Source organism: Pinus tabuliformis, chromosome 5_1 (assembly GCF_031772625.1).
Source record: "Pinus tabuliformis cultivar Carrire ecotype Pingquan chromosome 5_1, CPIR1, whole genome shotgun sequence".
Lineage (NCBI taxonomy): Eukaryota > Viridiplantae > Streptophyta > Pinopsida > Pinales > Pinaceae > Pinus > Pinus tabuliformis.
The window spans coordinates 978996118-979020202 of NC_142305.1; the positions used below are offsets into that span (position 1 = coordinate 978996118).

General features: G+C 39.5%; 1 protein-coding gene across 2 annotated transcripts in view; it reads left to right on the plus strand.

The window, feature by feature from the left end:
• LOC149168004 (midasin-like protein) overlaps positions 1–24085 on the plus strand; it is a 394853-nt gene that overhangs the window by 341540 nt on the left and 29228 nt on the right. For both annotated transcript variants that reach the window (XR_016260986.1, XM_089433292.1), the window contains exons 48-52: positions 6281–6460; positions 6545–6727; positions 6866–6967; positions 7101–7331; positions 7464–7589. Coding sequence is in view for 1 of the 2 variants with exons in the window: in XM_089433292.1 (XP_089289418.1) it covers positions 6281–6460; positions 6545–6727; positions 6866–6967; positions 7101–7331; positions 7464–7589 (822 nt within the window). In the remaining variant the exon portion in view is untranslated. The remainder of the gene's footprint in view (positions 1–6280; positions 6461–6544; positions 6728–6865; positions 6968–7100; positions 7332–7463; positions 7590–24085) is intronic.

The window sequence follows — 24085 nt, forward strand, 5'->3', positions numbered from 1 at the left end:
ATCAACTCCCTCTTAATCCCAGACTCCTTACATAATGCTATAATCTCTTTGGATGTATATTCTCCTCCATTATCAAATCTTAATATGTTGATTATTTTTCCTGTAAGGTTCTTGTTGGAAATACTGAGGGGGGGGGGTGAATCAGTATTTCTTTTTAATTGTTCTTTTTATCATGAAAACATATATGTATATGTGGAACACAGAAATAGATAGTTGGAATAAATGTTTTTATTAACACAAATAGTGCAATGAAACAAATACAATATATAAATGGTTGCAATCAGTTGCCAAACACGAAATTGGACTTTTGTGAGGCTCCAACCTCCAGAGCACCAACTTCGTTTTGCTAAGGCAATAGTTTTGCACTTAGGAGCACCAACTCCCAAGAATTCCAATCCTTTCAGTTCTAAGGCTCCAACCTCGTGGGCTCCAACCCTAACCTGGTAGAAACTATTTTGCTATAGTTCTCTGCTCCAAGCCTACTGAACTTTTGCTTCACTCCTGTTCTCTTGCTTCTCCTGGCTCTCCTGCCTCTACTGCCTTTGCTTGAACTTCGACTTCCTCTCACATTAATTATTTGCACACACTTCCTTGTTTTTTTCCTGTTTTTGTATCCCTGATGCCTCTGACTGTTTGTTTCCACTTCCCACTGACTCTTCAGCTTCTTCAACGCTCGCTTTAGCTTCCTCTCTGCTGGCTTGTCCTTTGGTTTCCCTCTTCTTCATGAATTTGGCTTTTCGGTTTCCTCTGTGCTGGATTCCCATTCGGCGTCCTGGCTTTTCGGTTGTTGTATGTTAAAAAACTGTAACAGAGCTATGTTTTTTAATGATAATAGGCATACACAGAGACTGTATTGTTTAACGGACATGCCACGTCCCAATCGCAATCGCAATTGGCTTTAGTTCAGCCTCCTGAACTATCGGGAGCATTTCTTAATGCATTTTTGCCTTCAAAACCCCACGCAAGGCAAATATTCAAATACACAGTGAATATGAGAGAAACCGACAAATACATTAAAGGGCAGACTTCAAATTTATTGCACCCTCATCTATACCTGCATTGGGTCCGCAGTGAAATCGCAATCGGTAGTCGCAATATATCGCTCAATCCCTTTATAACTTGCAATGGTCACTTCCGACATGGCAGACGGGATATAGCATTAAGTCAAGTGTAATGTTGCATCGAATCCGCAACATTCATCGCAATTGGCGCTTGCTCTTGGTGGAGGTTCGATGCGATATCGCTAATCGCTATCGGCGATTGCAATGGGCTGCTTAACACTTTATAACTCTCGCTCCCAAAGTGCCGATGCGATATACGTCGACAATCGCAAATCGCAAAGGTTCAGGTCTAGACTAGTGTTTTCAAAACCATTTTTAAAAAGCGGTTACCGGTCTAACTAGCCGGTTAGCAAGGCCGCCAGTCTAAACCGGCCAAAAAACCTGGTTGGAAAGGCCATTTCGCCATTTTTTTCCCTAACCGGTGAAAACCGGCTGGTTTAGGACGGAATCGGCCGGTTTGTATCAAACCGGCCAGTTCTGTCCTAAACCGGCTGGTTTTAGGCACGCCCACCGTAAAGTTAAAAAAGCATATTTTTCACTGTGTTTCAGGGGTTTTGGGGGGAAACTAAGGGTGTTTCAACCCTAACAATGTTGGCAATTAATGGTAATGTTAAATTCTTAAAGTAAAAGTGACATTTCCTTTAATTTTCATTTTCTTCCTTTTACTTAAATTTTTAACATTACCATGAAATGACTCAGGATGTTTGAGAGTGGTTTCGACCTCATTGGATTTCATATGGAGAAACAAGAATTTTAGATTTCACTCAAAATTCAGCAGACTTAATGGTTTTCAGGATTTCATGGTTTGGGGGTAAACAATATATGCAATCGGAGCTCCAAATGATGAGCAAAACTCCTGATCTAGATCCCATTGTGTTGGACGATATTGATCCAACATCAGAATGGGTGGAGGAGACTGAAGAACCTGTGTTTGAGGCTGATTTTGATATCGACATGGCTTTAGCGGGGGATGATGCAGACTATGTGGTGGCATTAGAACTAGGATCAGTAGCGGCATCAAGGAAAGGCAAAGAACTAATGGAAGGCACTAGTCATGTAGGTTGACAAACTCGTGCTTCCATTAGGTCCACTTCTATTGTCATTGGTGGCATTGATACTGAGGTTGCAGATCAGGTTGAGGCATCCTCAGACTCTGAACCAGATGATGTCTATGTAGCTCCTGATGATGATCCTGTGTCTAGTAGTGGTGATGAATTTGATGATTGATCATGTGTACACTGTAGACTTGTAGTAGGCCAATGGCCTCATAGCTTGCAACATTGTTTTTGGACTTTATAGGCCATTTAGAGCCTCATTTCTTATGTATTTTGCTATTTTGTTGATGATATATATTGTACTCGGTGCCATTTTGATATATTCACCTTTAGATGGTATATAAATGAGAAAACTTTGCATATTTTGTCTCTATTGGCTTGGAATCATGGTTTTACATCTTAAAAATAGTTTTGTTTCATTAAAAATTAATTATTTAATGTATTTTTTTAAAACTGGTTCGTTTAGACGAAACCAGTCCCGGTTAGACCGGTTCCGGTCGGTAAATCGGTTCATTAGGTGGACCGGTCCGATCACCGGTTCCGGCTTTAAAAACATTGGTCTAGACCTTAACGTAGACCACTCACTTATAGCGATGCGATAATATGCGCCGGACCCAATAAGACTCAACACTCCTGTACATAAAATTTCAAGTTCGCTTTCCCGAATCTGCTAAGTGTTTAGCGTGATTTCTCTGTGTAAAAGGCATTCGGCGACAAACAAGTAAATACACAGGAGTGATGCTATATGGGTTCTACGAACCCGATAGCATTAAAAATTTGCCTTCGATAGTGTATTTGCAATACACCCAAGTCTTCCGCCTCCGATAGAGTATTCTTTGGCATTCTTGCTCCGATAGCTCTATCTGCTTCCTTCGATGGCTTCGATAGCTCTGATTGCTTCCTCCAATGGCTTTGTCTGCTCTTTGCTTTGTTTGCTCCTCTGATGGCTCTGTCTACTCTTGGCTCCTCTGATAGCTCTGTTTGCTCCTCTGATGGCTCTGTTTGCTCCTCTTGGCTCCTCGAATATTGCCATATTGACATCAATGACAATCTATGTCAACAATTCTCTACTTTAGCTTTGAATTCTTAAAATTTTGAAACTATTTCGTCCTTGGTTTTCATTAAGTAAACCCAGGTTTTTCTTGAATGATCATCAATGAATGTGACATAATACAGATGACCTCCAAGAGATTTAGGATTCATAAGGCCACATACATTTGAATGAATGAGATCCAAGATTTCTTTTGACCATGAAGCACTACGTCCAAATGGTCTCTTGGTATTCTTGCCCAACACACATCCCTTACAAACTCCTTCATGATCTTCCTTTAGATTTGGAATTCCGTCTATAATGGAACTTAGAGTTGGAAGGAGTTTGAAATGTAGATGACCAAATATTCTATGCCATAGTTCACATGGGCCAATTTAAATGTGAACTAGGGCTTGGGCCAGATGAGACATTAGTCTGTAAAGTCTTCCTTCTTGAATGCCAATGACTTTAGTTTGATCTATACTTGAGTCTTTACTCCATACGACGACCTTACGATCAATGAAAGCTACTTTATCTCCCTTTTCTTCTAGACTTGAAATGGAAAGTAAATTTTTGTGCAAACCTGGGACAAGTAGAATGTTTCCGAGGTGAATGTTGCTTCCTTCTTCCAGCTTTATGGAGGTTGATCCAATACCTTTCACAGGATAGCTCTTTTTATCTCCAAGTTCCACTGAATAAGTGGATTTTCCTTTTGATACGGTCTTCAATTGATTGGAGTGGCCAGTCATGTGCCTTGATGCGCCACTATCAATTACCCAAATGTCTTCATCTTGGAATGTTCCAGAGAGAGCCGAGAAAAGACCTTCATCATTTTCTTTGATTAATACCTTCTTTGTAGAAAATAAGAAACTCCATGCATCCTTTATACTTTTCTTGAGATGGCTTGCAATCTTCTTGATGAACTTCTTCACTGTAGAGGAGATCTTCATGATGCCCTTAGATGACCTTACCTTTGATACCATGTTGAGAATTCAATAGGGTAGTGAATATGTTAATTCTCTTTAACTTGATAACTATTTGTGTTACCTTTTACCTTATTAGCTTTGTTCCTTATTATTATATTGTGAGATACATCAAACAACTACCAAAACAATAAGAATAGTGACACAGTATATAGGTTGCAAGCCAGGGCCAAAACCCCTCCTCTTGAGGGGAAAACCCTTAAATCTTTTCTCTTCTTATAGATCCTTCAATTGATGAATACCATGACCTAGAGACTCAGACAAATACCCTCCAAGATCAAGATCAACTCGGCCTCCTTCTGCAAGATCTTTGACCTCCTATTTCTGATCTGAATTTTTGTTCCCCGGCAACTGCTGCTGCTCCTCAAGAAGACTTCGATCTTCTTCGTATGGCCTCCTTTCCTCTTCGCTTGCCTTTCCTTGAATCTTAGGGCTAGTGAGACACCCTAAGACACCTTCGCTTTACTTCTTTTCTCTCTTGTCTCCAAGATCGAACCAAAGATGTCCCCAGTGCAAAAACCCTAGCTTCGACTTTCACGTGGGAGAGAGAGACTTAACCCAAGCACTTCGACTTCCTTTTCTTCCTCTTCGTCCTTTTTTGACCTCTTTTAGCCTTCTTCTTTGCATAGAAAGAGATGTGTGTGAGTGTGTCTAATGGAGGACGAGTTCCTCTCTCTATATAGGCTTCTTCAAGGGTAGAAGTGGCTCTTCATGTAGGCCGACTTGGTAGCTTCTAGGCCAACTTGATCTTGGAGGGAATTTCGACACTTTAAAGACAAAAACATTTTTTTCTTTACATGTTACAATGTGCCCATAGGGTCTTCAATATATGAAAATGACTCTAAACCCTAGAAGCACCCAATGGGTGCTGACCTATAAAATAAAAGCACTTGAGCATGAAACCCATGCTTCAATAATAGTTTCTTTTCATTTTATATTTTACAAGAATACATTTCATACTTATGAAGACCGAACCTAGTTACACATTTTTCAACACCTAAGGTCTTTGCTTCTGCTGTATAGAGTGCCAAAGTCAAGTGTCCCTTTCACATATCTCAGCACTTGCTTCACTATTGTACAGTGCTCTACATTTGGCGTCGCCATGAATCTGGAAATAAAGCTCCCAGCGAAATTAAAATAAGGTGTAGTGGCTGTAAGATATATGAAGTTACCCACTAGTTGCTTGTATACTGATTCATTAACTGTCTTATAGTCAGTTTTGGCTGAAAATTTCAAACCTTTATCCATGGGTGTAGACGAGATTTTGCGATATGTCACCTATTTGCAATGAACGTTGAGTGGGCTAAGGGTTAGATAACATAAAGATAATGGTAAATTTATTGATGTCCTTTTGACAATATATTTTTGGACAAGAGGTCCTCTTAAAACATTTCCAAATTATAGCCTTACAATGATAAAATACATGCACAAAAATACCAGGCATGCATTAAATATTTGTTTATTTAACAAAACACTGGTAAAACAAAATACATGACCACAAAATTTGGGACTAAAAAATAAAATCACGCAAGGCATTCTGGCTGACCTAGGTATCCATTAGATCTCAGGAAAAGAGCAACAAAGCATCTCCAAAGCTTGGATATCATATTGAGGATATGGGCCACTGACCAATTACAGTTAGATGCACATCGCATCCAAGGTTGACGAGAGTTTGGTTGGTTGATAGGCTTGTTCGCGTATAAGTATTGAATTCATATAGTGATTCCAATTGTGGTTAGAGCCATGTTTTATGAGCTCTAGCGTTAGATTACATACCCCTAACCCTAACAATCATTGTGGCCTAATTAATAGCCCATAAATGTTGATTAATAAATGTCATTAATGACTACTAGTAGGGGACCACTACGTGAAGAGTGACCTCTTCATGAATAAGCACCAGTGTGGGTTATAACTTATAACCACCAAAAAATGTGAGATATAAATGATATTAATACCACTAAGTCAAGCGTAACCACCATTAAACCAACATGTTTCTCTTTCTTTTGCATATGCTACTTCTAGATAAATCTCTCCCTGTGTGTGTGTGTGTGTGTATATATATATATAGATAATGTTTGTTACTGTTTCATTACTTTTTGGTTAGTTGTATATCTTATTTCAGTGTGTTAATATAACTTTTCTGTTTATCAGGAAACTTCATCTTGCTTTATTCTTCAACTTTCAGAGGAATATGCTCCTTATAAAGACTTTGTTCAGCCAATACAGCTTGCTATTTATGAGCTTAAATTTGGTGTGTCATTGGCAGTGACAGCCTTCCACCAAAAGAGGTTTTGTAGCAGAGTTAGAGTAAATAATGTGGACAACATAGTGGTGAGCCCCAGAACACAATCCTTTTATTGTTATTGTTATTCTTTTTACTGTGCTCCTGAACTATTTTTCTATTCTGATTTGCAGGAGGTTCTTGGCTTATTAATGGGGTTTCCAAGTGGATTTAAAATGTTTCGCCCTTTAACTGGTAGTGATAACAAGAAGCCAGAAATTGAATATGCTAGTGATTGTGGACAAGAATGGATGTTGGATGAAAAATTGTTGAAGTGCTTATCTGCAGTAATGGTATCTGGTGGTGCTGATAAGGAGGTCTGTTCTGGTTTCTTTAAATTTGACATATAGCATAGTGTTGATTTAATCCCATGGTTTTTAGTTAAATCAGTGGGTAAGCGGCATACCCACACATCCTGGATGGATTTAGAAGGACATTGTGATGTTTGTATTCAGGTTGTAGAGTTGCAGTTAAAGGTAACAATTCTGCGTGTTTGTCTTCTGCGTACTGGCAGTAGCATATTGCAATCCCTTGTTATGAATGATTCTTCAGTGCAGGTGAGGCCTTGCATAAGGTCATTCTGATAGGATTGTTCTGCTGTGTCAAGAAGATGTCTCTGTATCTGTCCATAGAACCACCATTTTTTCTATTAATAGGTCCAGTACTGATTAATGTTTTCATTGGCTTCAGCTGTTGAATACCATATTTGCCTCTTTGACGGCTTTATGGTTGGAAATGAAGGAGAGAGTGAAAGGCAAAGCTGATCATGAAGCAGAAGCATACCGGTTTAAGCCTCGCAGTTGTAAGATTGATGATGATTTAGAAACAGATGAGCTCACTTTCAGCAAGTTATTTCCAAAAGAAAATTGGGTATCTGAATGGGAGGATATTTTGTCAGAGTCAGTTGCTGACCAGGACCATGTATGATTTTGCTTTCATAACCTTTATTTTTAAAGCTTTTTGTTTGCTTTTGATTACATTTCTTTTGTTTCTATTACATGTTTCTAATGGATTACAAAGTGGATTGTTAAGGATATTTCTTCATGTTTTCAGGCCAAGTTTCCAGGACAGGGACATGAACAGCTTGAGGATGTGTGGGCATCCCTTGAGGAACCACTTTTGCAGGATGTGGTTAGAATTCATAGTCAGTTGTTTGGATCTACGAATATTCTGCAATATGTGAGTGGCCTTTAGACCAGATAATATCTGAAGAATTGCAATCAGAAAAATAAGTTTTATACATTATATGCTTAATTCTGCAGGATGTACTACAAGCAAGATGCTTGTTATGGTGAGTGAATTATCAATAATCAATGCCTGTATAAAATGAGTGATTTGGTCCATTTCAAGCATGCAAATGTTCTGATCATCAGCTCTTAGTTGAATGCCTTTTCTTTTTTCCAAGGAAAACCTTATGGGGAAACTCTTGGTCACTTCTCTGCATTCATGGATGGTACCAATTGTAAATGCGTCAGTAGTGATTATGGTCCCTGACCTAGAATGGACATTGAAGGAGGCACACAAAAAACTGGTGAGGGGGGTTCATCCTGATACCTCCTACGTTGAGCTCAAAGCAGTCAACCACTTGAGCTAGTCCACTGGGCTAGCTGAATATCTTTTTTGCACAACATTAAATTTAAGTTTTCCCTACAATCATGATCATGGTGATCTTATTTCCTTTAAAATGTATACTTTTTACAAACAATTTTGTTTGATAATTACAAATGTCCAATATAGATAGGATAGAGTTGAGAAATCCAGTTAGGATAAATTATAATTGTTATATCATTGAATCATGATTGATACAAGTGTTCATGACATTATGAATACTATTGAATGGTCACAACCCCCAGGGACTTTGTTTTATTCATTATTATTGATATTTATTATATATTTTTATGTGTTATTTATATTAATTATGTTCAGTACCATTGACGTGAGAAGTTGCTTCATCCTTGAAGCACAATGAAGGACAGAGGTTAGGCATCAATTCATCATGAAGTTGGGAAGCTCAATTCCTTGAGCAATTAGAGGGATGTCATACATACTACATGGGTTTTTGAAATTGTGATTAAAAGATTGTTAATTTTTCAATGTTCTATGCAGTGTTGATAATATCGCCGATATTTCGGCGATATTCGTAAATATCGCGCGATTTTGGTGAAAACGAAATTTCCGCTGGAAAATAGCGCGATATTTTCATGTTTTTAAATTCTCGCGAGATTTCCGAAATTTCGGCGATATTTTCATAAATATCGCGCTACGACTGTAAATATCGCGGGTTAGGTTTAATCGGGTTATAAAATGGTTATAGTGTTTTGCTTTTCCCGTCACTTTGTTAATGTTTTCGTGCGAGCTGGAGAGAGACGGAACCGGTGGCGGTCGGTGCTGCGAAGGAGGGTTTACCCGGTGCAATCGTCCGAGTCCCGACGTCTTCACTGTTCAATAATACAACCGTCAACGCAATGCTGCAGCTTGAAACACATTATATTGGTAATATGATATATCTATTGAGAAGCATAACCAGAACATACAAATAGCGTGGAGTTTTCTTTATCTTTTGAGTTACAAAGACCAATAATTTATTCTTGTTCATATATCTCTAATACTCTAAGACTATAAGTATGCCGAGACAGAGTGAGCTACTATAGGATCATCGAGATCCTTCTCACCACAATGATGCTTAGATTGTGACTGTCTATAGAGCATGTCGAGAGTGTATCACAAAGATCCTCATAATTATGCCAATGATGTGTGATGTTATTTTAATTTTTGTTTGAGTCCTTGATTGGACAATTATCAAGGATGTGTGATGTTATTTTAATTTTTGTTTGAGTCCTTGATTGGACAATTATCAATTTATCACTATCAGGGATCAGCAGGATTTGGTATCGCCTTTGAAGTTTGATGTATCATTTCTATTTGACATCATATATATCAGTGTTTTCTTCATATTTATGTGCCAATGTGTTTAGTTCATGTTGTTATTGCTTTATATGTTTAGAAATCTGAAAAAAAATGAATATATTATGCATTTTTTATGCTTGCCGATATTTGCCGATATTTTGCCGATATTTTCGCCGATATTTCCGATAAGATATTTTCCGGACCCTCGCCGATATTTTCCCGATATCGATATTATCAACACTGGTTCTATGCTGTAACAATCACTTAACAAATTCTTCTTTCAATAGCAATCACTTTTCAGTTTCTTTTTCAATCACCCAATAACAGTCAGCAATTGTAGATGAACAATAAACCATATGCACAATAGAAGACAGCCAAGGTCAATAGAAACCTAGAGATTTTTGGTCAAAGACTAGGGGAAAACCCTGCAAGGGGGAAAACCCTAACCAGATTCTTTGTCTATTAGATGTTCATCAAATGTTCAGCAGATACATAGTCCAAGTACATCAACAACTAGTCAAAGGTCAAAGCCTTGACCAACCAAGTCGACCAATCAATATCCAATCAACTATGAGCATAAAATTCAAATATGGTCAAATACCAGTTCTTTAATTATTCAGTCAAAGTCAACAGTAGTCAATGCAGCCCTAACCGGTCCACAGTGAACGGTCAAATCAGCTCCAAAAGGTTTGGTCAACCAGTCAAAGAATGCAGCCTCTTTTGGTCAGTCAAAATTGGTCAAAACAGTGAAAAAATTCTGCCCACAAAATTCTGGTCAAAGTCAAAGTCAACCTGTGGAAACCCTAGCTGTACATCTGCGGTCAATGCTGGTCAAAATGCCCAGAAAATTTCAGTCAAAATACCAGCCAGCTCGGCCTTCCAACACAGGTCCAAAACTGGTCAAACAAAGTCAAACTCCTCAAGTCAACACTGGCCAAGCAGTCCCAAAACAGAAGGTCATTGCAGTCAAATCTTATTGCTTCTCTCCTTCACACGTGTGAACTTGGACCCTGCAATTTCAGACCAGATCGAACCAAGCGAAGAAGAAATGATGTGTGGTCTGATGCCTTCAAGTGATGCCAAGTGAGGTATTTATTTGTCGTTGAGGAGGTCGAATTCCTTCTTTAGGCCGACTTGTACTTTTTGTGGGGTCTCCTTAGGGTTTGTAGGGCTTCTCAAAGGAGGGAATTGCTCTCTAAGCTGCCAATTTTCAACAAAGATGACGCCGAAAAAGTAATGCAACATGGTGTTGATTTTTGGTAGCATTGGATGTGCTCTAGCCATGAAAATTGGAGAGGCTAAGGCACATGAGATCTCCAAGAGCCAAAAATCGTTTGGGGAAATTCCACCCGGATGGAGAGATATTAAAATAATTAATATTTTTAATGAGACCCTAAGTCTAAACTTAGGAAAATCAAAATACGAATGTGTATTAATATAATATGGGTGAGAAAGTTCTAAATAACGAGGATCAAGCCAAATCTAATCTTAGCTGTTGATTAGGGACTTCATTTCAGCCGTTGAATCGTCAACAGAAAAAGTATAAGAGGAGGCTTGAGGATCAGTTGGAGACACACCATGTTGATCAAGAATTCGATTTTCTGGGATAGGGTTTGTTGAGAATTCGAGTTAGTGATTTGTTGCACCGAGGGGCAATTTGGCAGAAGGCCAAGAATACATATCAGAGAGGCAGAGAGAGTGCCAAAGAGACAACGCAGAGCCTTGGAAGGTTAACGCAGAGCTAACCAGGACCGACGTAAAGGTTGAGGAGGCTTGCGCAGAGGACACAGAGGGCCAAGTGGCTGACGCAGATGAAGCAGAGGTTGACGCAAAGGGCTGCAGAGTTGATGCTGGGTTGAGGAGGCAACGCTGAGGAATTTTTGTGGGGTAGACTGAGAGATGGTTAGCTGACGCAGAGTCGTAGTAGGTGATGCAGTCTTTGGAGGGTGACGTAGTTCCTGAGGTTAGCTTGGAGCAGGTTTCGTTGTGTAGCTAAGTGAGAAGTTGAAGTCACTGTGAGCCTATTCATCCGATTTCTGATTAGCCAGAATATTTGTCTCTGAAGAAAGGTACTTCTGCCCTAGAAAATCTCTGAAGGGTGAGCCATTTTTGGCACCCTAGTTGTATTCAGAAAACTGCATAATAATAAAATCTTCCTATCTGCCGCACCATTTTTCCGCATTGGGTTTTTCCGGGGACGATTTTCCAAAAACAACGGTGTCCCTTGTGTTGTCTCAGTTTATTTCAGTTGTTGATTTGTATATGTGTGAAGGCTGCATTTGTGTTTATTTGGTATTTATATTAATAAATACCTTGTTAATGGAAAGAATAAGTAGGAGATAATAAACCAGATAATGCAGTAGAGATTTCTGATGTGTCAGATTTAGAAATTTCCACATGGTACCAGAACATTGCAGATCACAGGAGGACTGAAGACACCATCAAAAATCTGAAATTTGCAGCAAAAGTAGCTGTCCTGAGAGACAACATTGTTCTTGGGAAGAGGCAGCAAGAGAAGAAGTGATGCAGAGCCTGCGTCATCATTTCGAGCCAAGGAAAGGGCCAATGCAGAGGCAGAGAGAGGTAGAAGAGGCTCATGAAGAGCCACGTCATCCTGGTCAGCAAGGTAGGATTGACACAGTTGGCCGGAGGGGCAAATTCAACCTTTGCTGGGATTGCATAGAGCTTGAAGGGCTTAGTTTCTTCAGTTGCCGGGGCTTGGGGAGCTATGGGCAAATTGTAATTTGAGGAGTTGGTGGGACGTTCTTTCTGCCATAGAAGAATAGTGTCTAAGGAGAGAGAACCAAGGTAGAGGGAATCACTACCTCGACAAATTTCTAGCCAAGGAATCCAAATTCGTGTTGTAGCTGCAAAGGAGGATTGGAGAGGAGTAGTTTGACAGTTGGCAAGAGGATTTCCAGGAGGGAAGTCGAGACTCAGAGGGAGTCTAGAAGAGGAGCAGAGATGGTAGTCAATGGATTGAGGGATTATGACAGATTGGACGAAGCTTCAAATTTTGTCATCTGGAAGGCCAGGATCTGGCAATCTTGCATAGACATGGCATCAAGGACTAAGCCTTGAAAACCGTAGCTATCCCAGTTGACCCGAATGCTAATGAGAAGTATGAGGAGGTCGAGGGGAAGGCAAAATGCTTGATCCTAAACGGGGTCAAAGATCATGTCATACTTAGTGTTTTAAAAACCGGCTGGTCTGAACAGGTAACCGGTCAAATCGGTCGGTTAGCAAGCCCACTAGGTCAAGCCTCCAGAAAAACTTGGTTTGACCCACCATTTCACCTGGAATTTGCCCTAACCGGTCCTAACCGGACGATTTAGGACGGAACCGGCCGGTTTGTGGTCAAAGCGGCTAGTTTGTTGCAACGACTGCGGTGGACATACGCAACACTGTTTTCCAAATTTTTAGGGTGTTTTGGAGGGAAAGTAAGGGTTCTTTCCCTCCAAAAACACCCTCTCCAAGCCTTTAAAAGACCCTTCTCCCTCTCATTTGCCTCACACATCTCATTTGGAGTATTTGTGAGTTTGATTGGGAGCTTGGAGAGTGTTGAGTTTTTGTTGGAGTAGTGGAACAACATAGAGTTTAAGCTAAGTAGTAGTCATCATGCCTACAAAAGCCAAAGATACTACATGGACTCATTGTGATATGATTGATGGCAAAATGATCTGCAAATATTGCCAAAAGTCTATTGAAGGAGGGGGTATTAACAGGTTCGAACAACACTTGGCTGGGATAGGAGGCCATGTAAAGCCACTTGGAGTAGCAAATGAAGTAATAGGGCATATTAGGGCAGAATACCTTCAGAAGTTTGAGACTCAAGTCACTGAACCAATAGAGAAGTTTGTGACTGCAAAGTTTGTGAGTCGAGACTCAACCAACTGAGTTTGATCATGATGACTCATGAGAAGTTTCAAGTGATAATGTTGATCACTATTATCATATATGTAGACTTGTAGTAGGCCACTAGCCCCATAGTTTGTAGGCTTTGTTTTTTCACTCTAGAGGCCATTTAGAGCCTCATTGCTTATGAATTTTGTCGATGATATGTATTTCGCTCGATGCGATTTTGATATATTCACCTTTACATGGTATATAAATGAGCAATCTTTGCATATTTTGTCTCTATTGGCTTGGAATCATGGTTTTAAATCTTGAAAATAGTTTTTTTCACTTAAAATTAATTATTTAATGTATTTTTTTTAATACCGGTTCGTTTAGACCTGACCAGTCCCGATTCGAAACCTGGTTCATTAGGTGGACCTGTCCGGTCACCAGTTCCAGTTTTTAAAACATTGGTCATACCACATAGTGCTAATAAGAACACAACAATGGAGATGTGGGAGGCGCTGACCACCTTATACTAGGGATCTTTCGTGTAGCGGAAGATGCTATTGGAGAATCAGTTGCGGTCATATCAAATGCAAAAGGGAGAGCAGATAGATCCATTCCTTCGTAGGTTGTAGGAAATTCATGACCAACTTACTTCCTTGGGGTCTACACTGGATCCAGAGTTTATGTTCAAGACTGCCCTGAATGCAGTCTCCGAGGAGTGGGAGACATTTGTCCAAAGTATTTTGGGCAGGGCTACTCTTCCCAGTTGGGAGGAGATGTGGGCAGCTCTTCGCTAGGAAGAGATCAGGAGGATGACCAAGGCAGGGAGTAGTGGCGAGGGAGGTCAAATCAAGAAAGAGGAGGAGGAGGATGTGGCTCTAGCATTTGCAGGACATCAAGGGAAATGGAAGAAAAAGGACATCTCCAAGGTTATGTGCTTCCATTGTGGGGAGCTAGGACATTATGCATCCCAGTGTCCCAGGAAGAAAAACAAGGGAGAAGTTTCCGATTCAAATGCAACTCCAGCTAAGGCTGAGAAAGAGGTCAAGACTGACGACGATTGTGCCATAAGTGCTCATGCACCTCTAGAGAAGAGGTGGGGTGACATCGAGTTGTAGCCAGGAGGACTACATACTAAGGGCAGGATCCTTGAGGTGCCCAAACTCTTGGATCACATCCGGCTATGGGAGCCCTTAACACAGTAGCATGATGACAGGTGTCAGATGGATCAGCGTGTAGTGGAGCAGCAAGGCAGTGCTTGAGTGCATAAATCCGAGGCAACGCAGTGGAGGTTACAACAATGTGAGAGGCACAAAGGTGTATGCAGCAGCGCAGTAGCAACAAAGGGAGCACATGATAGCAGTAGAGGCAGCTTCAGTATCACGAGGCTTCTAGACTGACCGAGATGTCAGCATTTGGGAGAGGTCAGTTACTTCTCGGTAATTGAGTAGCCGTGCAGTAGTTAGCAGTGGCAGTGTTAGGGGCAACATATTGAGAGGGAGATGCAGTAAAGATGTAGCAGTGGCAGTGGCAGTGTCATGGGCAACAGTATAGGAAGTAGCAGTGCAGGGGATGTGAGGCAACGGACCAAGCAGCAACAGAAGTACCGATGCGGAAGATAAGTGTGATGTTTTCTATAGTGAAGCATTGTTAGAGCACATTCCTCACTAAGAGGGAGTGTTGATTTTTGGTAGCATCGAATGTGGTCTAGCCATGAAAATTGGTGGAGAGGCTAAGGCACATGAGATCTCTAAGACCCATAAATCATTTGGGGAAATTCCACTCGGATGGAGAGATATTAAAATAATTAATATTTTTAATGAGACCCTAAGTATAAACTTAGGAAAATTAAAATATTAATGTGTATTAATATAATATGGGTGAGAAAGTTCTAAATAATGAGGATCAAGCCAAATCTAATCGTAGCCGTTGATTAGGGACTTAATCTCGACTATTGAATCGTTAACAGGAAAAGTATAAGAGGAGGCTTGAGGGTCCATATGAGACACCAAGTTGATTAGGAATTCGATTTTCTGGGGCAGGGTTTGCTGAGAAATCGAGTTAGTGACCTGCTGCAGTGAGCGATAGTTTGGTAGAAGGCCGAGAATACATAGGAGAGAGGCATATAGAGTGCCAGAGAGACAACACAAAGCCTTGGAAGGCTGGCGCAAAGGCAACTAGGACTGACGCAGAGGCTGAGGAGGACAACGCAGAGGACGCAGAGGGCTAAGAGGCTGATGCAAAGGCAGCACAAGGTTGACACAGGCAGCGCAGAGGATTGGAGAGTTGACGCTGGGCTAATGATGCAACGCTGAGGAATTTTCGTGGGGCAGACTGAGAGCTAGTTAGCTGACGCAGAGCCATAGAGGGTGACGCAGTCTTTGGAGGGTGGCAGAGTTCCTGAGGGTAGCTTGGAGTAGCTTTCGCTATCCAGCTAAGGGAGCAATCGAAGTTGTTGAAAAATACCAAGAGGGGGGGGTGAATCAATATTCCTTAGCAATTAGCACTTTTAAATCTTTTCAGAGCATTAGTTAATCTTCAATTATTATTAATGTTTATGCAGTAATAACAGTGAATAAAAGAACACAAGAGGCACAAAAATTTTAGGTGGAAAACCCCCTTTGGGTCAAAAACCACCGAACGTTTTTCTAATAAATTCTTTAATCTTCAGCTCCAATTGAAATGAAAGTAACAACTTCCTAGAATTCTATAGAATCATTCTTCTCCAGCTCTCGCTAGAAGGACGCCCCAATGCCCTAGTTTCTTTAGTAATCAACTGAATGGATGCCCCAACACCCTAGACCAACCTTACCCCCCTGAAGTGTTCACAGGCTCCAACCTATAGGCGACTTCATGCACCTGCCTAACACCTCCCTGCCACCCTATAATGACTGAAATGAGGCAAGAGTGTGGATTCCCGTACCAGGGACAATGATCCACAATACACTATGATTTACAATGACTTTGACCGAACACCCAATCACACTATGACCTACAACCCAACCATGACATCATCCCAACAAAGACTCCTATACCTCCCAAACAATGCCTTTTTGACTCTAGGCAGATTGATTCTTTTGCAATAATGACTCTTCCAATTGGTGTAGGACGAGAACAATTGAGAATGCGGGTCTTGTATATATAGCCAAGTAAGTACCCTTTCACTAACAGGCATTTCTCTAATACATGCCTTTTCATTATTAACTAACTAACCATTAGTTAATTTTCTTATTATTTATTATTATATTTATATTATTATAATTTATGATTATTATTTATTATCTATGTATTATCTATTTTTACATAATTTATGTTCATAACATTGTGTTCTCCCTGGGTAGGAGTGGCTAATAAACAATCCTCTTAGGTGTTCCCAACCCCCAAGGTGAAAGACAGGTCCTTAGTAAATCACCAATCATAGGTGTCCTGTGAATAATGATGGAATAAAGGGGGGAACAAGCAGTTTCAGGACCATATGCCATGGTCAAAGGGGTAACAATAATGAGGAAATCCACATTTTGGGCTTACAATTGTGAGGAGGGAGCAATCGTGTATGCATGAGTTACCCTGACCTTTGTTTTTCCACCCCTCTTATTACTTTTTTCTTTTTCTTGATTTTTCTTTGTATTACTGTTCGAAGCTCTAGGAAATGAGACCATGCTGTGAATGATTTGTAGTAGTGGTTACCCCCTTAGTGGTGGGGTAGTTCATCGTCCACCAAGGATTGGGACATGCAAGGGTTCCTTTTATGATATGATGGGGCAACATTGGTGCTAGCTACCGGGTAATGACCGTAATTATAAAGGGTAGAGCTCATGATCGACTGTTGCCCACATGCTAATATTAATGTCTTGACTATATTTTGCATTTTATAATTTTATTTTTCATTTGTTTCTTGTTTGTGGCCATGATATGCTTTTTACTTTTCCTTTCGCTGCATCAACCTCTTGTGGCAAAGTTTCCAGGCGTGATCTATATGTGGACAAGGGAATGTTATGTGCTAAAAGTTTGTGAACCCATGGTCATGTAGACCCAGAGATGGGAGGTGGAGTATAGGGTTCATAATGTATGGAGTGAAGTGATAAGTATGGAATGGGGAAAACAAGACCACACAATTTCATTCGGGCTTTCCCAAGTAGGGCCCTTCCTAAAGATGTGGACCATTAGGGGAGGTCTCACTAGACTAGGATTGAAAATGAACCCCCCATTTACGGTGAGAGAACAAAACCATGGTCAAAATGCTTCCTTCTTCTAAGTCACCCAATAATCCATGCCAAATGCCCAAATGAGAAACTAGCATAACCACCCGATTGCATAATGAATAACATACCTTTTGCAGTGGATTTCCCACCTTCTAACATGTGCTATTGAAAAATGGGCAACGAAACATATGGTTGATGCAAGTTACAAGGATAAGATGGTACATCACTCGACTACCAAGTGGCTGTCAGGGGTTGCTAGCTGCCGGTTGGAAGAAGATGATTAAGAGAAAAATTCTCCTAGTGCCTTGACCTTGGGTGTTGGAGTCTACAGTATTTCTAACTTAGGAGAAAAGTACTAAACCCGAACAAGGAGTAAGGGAATTATGAAACCCTACATTTTAAATCCTAGCTATCATTTTTATGAGGGAGCAAAGACAATGAGGAGTGCTAGTTGAAAGATTCACTCATGGGATTGAGATAAAAATTCTATAGTGTGTAATGCATGCAATACTATTGCTAGGATTCTAGAGAATAATTTTCAATAATGATGACGACATAGAAACCCTAGACAATTATCCATTCCATACAATAACCCCAAGCTATAAAAGATACATCAAATACAAGACACACTTACAATATAGGATGCGTGAATTAATCCTTTATTGCTCCAAAATGACATCTCCAACACCAAAGAATAGCTCTGTAAGCAAAAATCCTCAATAGAACACATCTCCACTAGATACAAGGTGAAGTTTAGCTAGGCCAAAATCTCTAAGAAGGCCAAATTTGATCCCCACAAGACATGTTCGTCTTCCTTTTCCAAAATATTTGGAAGGCCATCCACCATTTTCTTATTTGTCAAAAAATAAAGATAACACAAATTAATCCTCAATAGAACACATCTCCACAAGATACAAGGTGAATTTTAGGTAGGGAAAAATCTCTAAGAAGGCCAAAATTGATCCCAACAAGAGACGTTTGTATTCCTTTTCCAAAATATTTGGGAGACCATCCACCATTTTCTTATTAGTTAAAAAAGAAAGATAACACAAATTGATATGGCGATGCAACTGATACCAAAGTGAACAATTGTCTTTCCCACTGCTAGCCATTAAGTCATGCTCCTGAACTTTATCAACACTCACCAAGCAAAACATCCCAAGCTCTTCAACACCCATAACAACTTTTTTTTTTCCTTTGTTGCAAGGAATATTCCTATCCTATCTCGAGACAAATGATACATTAAAAAAAACAACTTTTTCTACCTTGCATTTCTATCTGCTCATTTTCTTTTCCAGCAATTTTATGTTCCTCGCCTACAAAAATGATAGAATCTAAGACTGCCTTATCTTCTTTAAGATGAAGACACCAATCTTTTCTGTTGGTGAAAGTACAAGAAACACTAGAATCAATATACCAATCACTCTTGTTGACATGAGCCTCCTTGTTCCTAGCTTTAAATAATAAAAACATAACATTCAACCTCGTTATTATGCTCAACCACTTTCTCATGCTTCTAGTCGGTTTGAGTAGCCCTTGAGTTGAGCTTGTCATCTAGTAAATTTTTTCAACAAAATTTGCTTTTTTTACAATGCTTTCAATTATAAAAGCTTTCGAAAATATTTTGTCTTCAGATTCCCTTAATCATTTTCCTTGTCACTTTCTTTCTTCCCACTTGTAGTTTTTCTACCCCTGCCTTTTCTTTTATAATTCATTGAGAAGTCTATGATTAAAGTATCATGAACACTATTATTTCCAAAGTGCTTCCTCCAACTATCTTTGTGCAAAATCCTATTGCGAAGTTGATCAAATGTTAACTCTGTTGAAAGTTGTAACTAGTTTCGGTCTTCATAATTGTATTTGGAATTTTGGACCATGAATTGATGTAATTATTATTGTACGTATCAAACGAAAGAAAACGATGTTGAAATATGTAACTAGTTTCAGTCTTCATAATGACTTATGTAATCATGATTTTATTTGATATAAAGGGAAAAATAAATTTATTATTGTTATTCTGGATTCATAAGTTTCATGCTCAAGTTTATTTTTATAGGTCAAGCACCCATTGAGTGCTTCTAGGGCTTTTCATTTAGTCAACAAGTCAATTGAATCATTGTCATGCATGGAAAATCCTTTTGGGCATGTTGTATATTGTAAAGAAAATATATTTGAGTCAAAATTAGAGTAAAATACCCTCCAAGACCTTGTCAACATGCAAGAAACAAGTTGGCCTTCAAAGGAGATGTAGTCGGCGTACAAAGTGACAAGTCAGCCTCATGGAAGGGTTGTTCGACCACCTTAAGAAGCCTATATAGAAGGTAGACTTTGACCTCATTTTGAATCATCCAACCAGCAAAAGAAGTTCGACCATAAGCTCAAGAAGACAAGGAATAGCCACCGAGGAAGAGAAGTAATGAAAGGGAGGAAGAACGAAGGTTTTGGAAGACTGTTCTTGGACAGAATCTCTCACATGTGTGGGCTGCAATTAGGGTTTCTAAAGTGAAGTATTGCAAACCTTAAAGGATACAAAATATAGCATGCAAAGGATCATTCTTGCACGCTAAAGTTCTAAGAAGATAAGCCCAAGACAAGTGAAGAGGAGCACTCGAACTCTGCCCTAGATTGATCACAAGTGCGAAATTGCAGGGATAACAATCAGGCTGAAAAATGCAAGTAAGGAAGGCCGAAATTGCAATTGTAGTGATAGGTTTGTCGAAGGAGAAGTTGCAGCTACTACAAGGCAAATTTGACTAGAGTTGACTTTGTGAGAAAGAAGTGCTTCAGGGAGAAAAAATTGACTTGGTCTTGGAGGAGTCTTGGTCAAGGGTCATAGATCTTGGAATTCGTCATTTGAAGTTCTATAAGAAGAGAAGAGTTCTTGTGGGTTTTCCTCTCAAGAGGAGAGGTTTTGAACCTGGTTGACAACCTACATTTTGTGTCTCCTTGTCATATGGATCTTCATTGTTTGATAGCTGTTTGATGATAGAAAACACTAATAATAACCAAGTGAAAGAAGAAGCTAGTCAAGTTCAGTGAAAATACATCACAAGCAGTTATCAAAGAAGAGAAGTCACCTAAATCTAGATGTTGATTTCTGGTAGCATCAAATGTGCTCTAAGTCTCAAAATTTTGCAGGGAGGCTTGGGCACATGTATTCCAAAGAACCCAGAAAGCCTTTTGGGAAATTCCATCCGGAGACAGTTTCATTAAAATAATTAATTATTTTTAATGAGACCCTAAGTCTAAACTTAGGAAAATAAAATAATTAATGGGGTATTAATATAACTGTGGGTGTAACTTCTGGAAGAAGACAAGGGTCAAGCATAAATGATCTTAGCCATTGATTAACTTCTTGTCTGGGCCGTTGAATGTCAACGAGGAGATTATTTAAGGAGGCTTGAGGGTCATCTGGAAAACACATAGAGAGTTGATCAGTCAGATGGAATTGCTGAAGCTAGAGGCAATACAATGATTTGTAGTGATCACACAGTGAGGGGTAGAGGGAGTTTTGGCTGGAGGATCTTCTCTAGAGCGAAGAATACTTAGTAGAGAGGCAGAGAGACCCATAGAGGAGGTAGCGTAGAAGCGAAAGAGGGTGACACAGAGCCAGGAAGGGCTCACGCATGCCCCACGCAGAGCAACATAGAGTCTCGAAGTCTGGGATTTGCTGGGAGGCTGACGTTTCTAAGTCGAGAGGGATGGAATCAGCTCCTGGAGGCAAATCGATCTCCAACAGAGGTGACAGTGGATGTAGAGCCTTAAAGGTTAATGCAGTCCCAACAGGGGCAGCGCATAAATAGCCCAGGAACTCATTGGTTGCAGCCGAGACTTGCAGTGTAGAGTGACGTAATCTCACTAATTTCTTTTTCCAAGTGATATTCTCTGTAACTGGATTGTCGGGAAAGCATCCAGTAGATGTATTCAAAAATACCTCAGCTTAATAATAAAACCCTTAAATCCGCTGCACCGATTTTCCCGCATTGGGTTTTTCCGGGGACATTTTTCCAAAAACATCTGTGTCATTTGTGTGTATCTTTCTCTATTGTTCAGTTTCTTGTTTCGGCATATTATTTAGTTGGTGTAGGCTGCAGTGTATGTATTTCGATGTTTTCAGTAGGATAACTTGTTCATGTAAATGTAACAAGTAGGAGAAATATCATCAGTTGTTGCAGTAGGGAGTCCGGTTTAAGGAATTTTCACACTAGCTGCCCCAGATTTCTCAACGGAAGAAAAATATTTTTGTAAAAGAAAAATATTTATTTTGAGAATGGGTTTCTTGCCCATGGTCATTGGTTCTAGGTCCAGCACCCATTGTGTGCTCTAGGGGTTTAGTCTTGAGTCAAAGTCAACATAATGATGTAAAAGACCCAATGGGCATTTGTATCAAGAAAAAGACATTATTTTTGTTGTATAGAAAGGTCTAGAAAGACCCCAAGAGGAAGTCGTCGTAGAGAGGCCCTTCTAGTTTATGCAATGGCTATAAATAAAAGAGGATTTTGACCTATTAAGGTACACTACACCTCATCATAATTCTGTTCCGTGGTTGGAAATGAAGTGCGAGGGTGCTAGAAGAGAAGGAGAAGGCCAGCAAAGATGAAAGGAAATTGCCTGATTTATGCAAAGTTTGTTTTCTGCTCCAGAAAAGCGAAATTTTCTGTGGATGGCTTGATCTAGGGTTTTCACAGGTTGGAGATGTTACAGCATCAGTGGCATATATTCTTGGTGGCTGGCTTGATCTTTGCAAGTCTGGTCTGTGTCTTTGTCTTGGAAGTTTTCCTTGAAATTTTATAAGAAGAGAAGATTTCTAGCTTTTCCCATGTTGAGGGATTTTGCGCTGGCTTGGAGCCTATATCTGGTGTCTGTTGTTTGCACTTGTGATCTTCTTGTTTGACATTTATCTTGATGATAGAAAGAACTTAATAATGATGATGGGCTAACATAATAAACATCACAAGAACTTGTCAAGTTAAAAGAGAATTCTGTTAATAAAGCATAACAACTTGATGCCCTAGAATTCTCAACAAACTGATCATTCAGAATACAATCTCAGTGAAATTTCCAAAATAAGAGGGAAGATTCTTCAGAGTTAGAATAACAAGATCTTACACTTCCACCTTCCTATCAATAACCTTCAACTGGTCTTTGATATATTTAATGTTCAATAATTGATCTGGAATAGAATCATGTTCTTCCCTCTTAATTGAAAACAAAATATTCTTCAAGAAAAAGTGTCTATTTTATCAGAGGTTTCATGCAATTCCATATATTTTGTAAATGGTGAATGCATCTTCCCCAGTCTGAACTTCAGGGAGCATTTCATTCATGATGGAAAGTCTAATAATCCTGGCAGCCTCTCTATTCTTTACATCATATTTTGCTTGGGCGTCTTTATAGGATTAATTCTGGATTTCCTTTCCCAAAATCAGCTTGTTCAAACTACAAACACTTGTACTCAAATGTAGCAAGCATCTGCTCTTTCCATGTATTAAAATTTTGACTGCCTTAAGCACAATATTACACAATGTGGCCATAATGTGACACAAAGAAAATAATTTATCTATACAATGCAAAAAGAACTGATATCCTTGAAATAATAAATGTATAACAAATAATAAATGATGGTTTATTAAAAAAAACTCCTGATAGGACAATATGGTAGCTGTACGACCGTATTAAAAGGACTCTTTAAATCCTGTCCAGACAGTGGTGTATGACTTGTTGTCAGACTTCAAATTTGATAAGAAAATCCATGAGTTTGCTTTCAAATTGTATGGCAGCTCTGAAATTTGTATGGTGGCTCTGAAATCTGTAGAATGATTCAAAACAGTGTTGCATGATCCTTCCCCCCCACAAGGATTCAAGCCCAGAACTGCATCCTGTACGGATCCTTGGGCGATCCTCCGACGGAATCGCGGATCCGAAAATCGGATCCTTGGTTCCACCGTTTTGAAGCAATTCCTAGAAATTCGGAACTGCGTACAGGTCCGAATTCCTGTTCCGCAGATCCGGAAAAGGATCCACCTTGGATCTGTGGAGGTTCGGGCACGGATCCGGAGGGAGATGGGCTGTTCCTAGGGGGCTTGATTTCTAAATTTTTATTTTTATTTTAATTTTTTCTTTGACTTAAGTTGGGTTAGGACTTTTTGGACACTCCCAAGGTGCTCCATTGATGCTCCCTCATGGTTATATTAAATTCTTAAAGTAAAATGATGAAAAAAAAGACTCAGGATGTTGGAGAGTAGTTTCAGCCTCATCGGACTTCATATGGAGAAAATAGAATTTCATATCCTATTCAAAATTCAGCGGACTTAACAGTTTTCGGGAATTCAGGATCAATGGGATTGTGGCAATTTATTAAATTATATCATGTATGATGGTATGTGATTAATATTTAATCAAGAAAAACAAGCCCTATATGTACGCTAGTGTTGGTGGTGTTAATTCAATTGTTGAATTCCTTTGTCATGGCCTTAGCAAAAATTTACATTTCAATCAAGTCAAAATCATTGATCAAGCATGCTAAGCTTTTTCTAGATGGTTGATGCTCGAATAAGTAATCATTGATGTGCAATGGATGCCATACCTATCTTGATTTATGTACAAATATGCATGTTCTCATACCTTCTACAACTAAGTTGGTATTTTGGATGTTTTTCTTAAATACAAATGCAAAAAAATTATATGAAAACATTGGATGCTTCGCTTCCAAAAGATTGT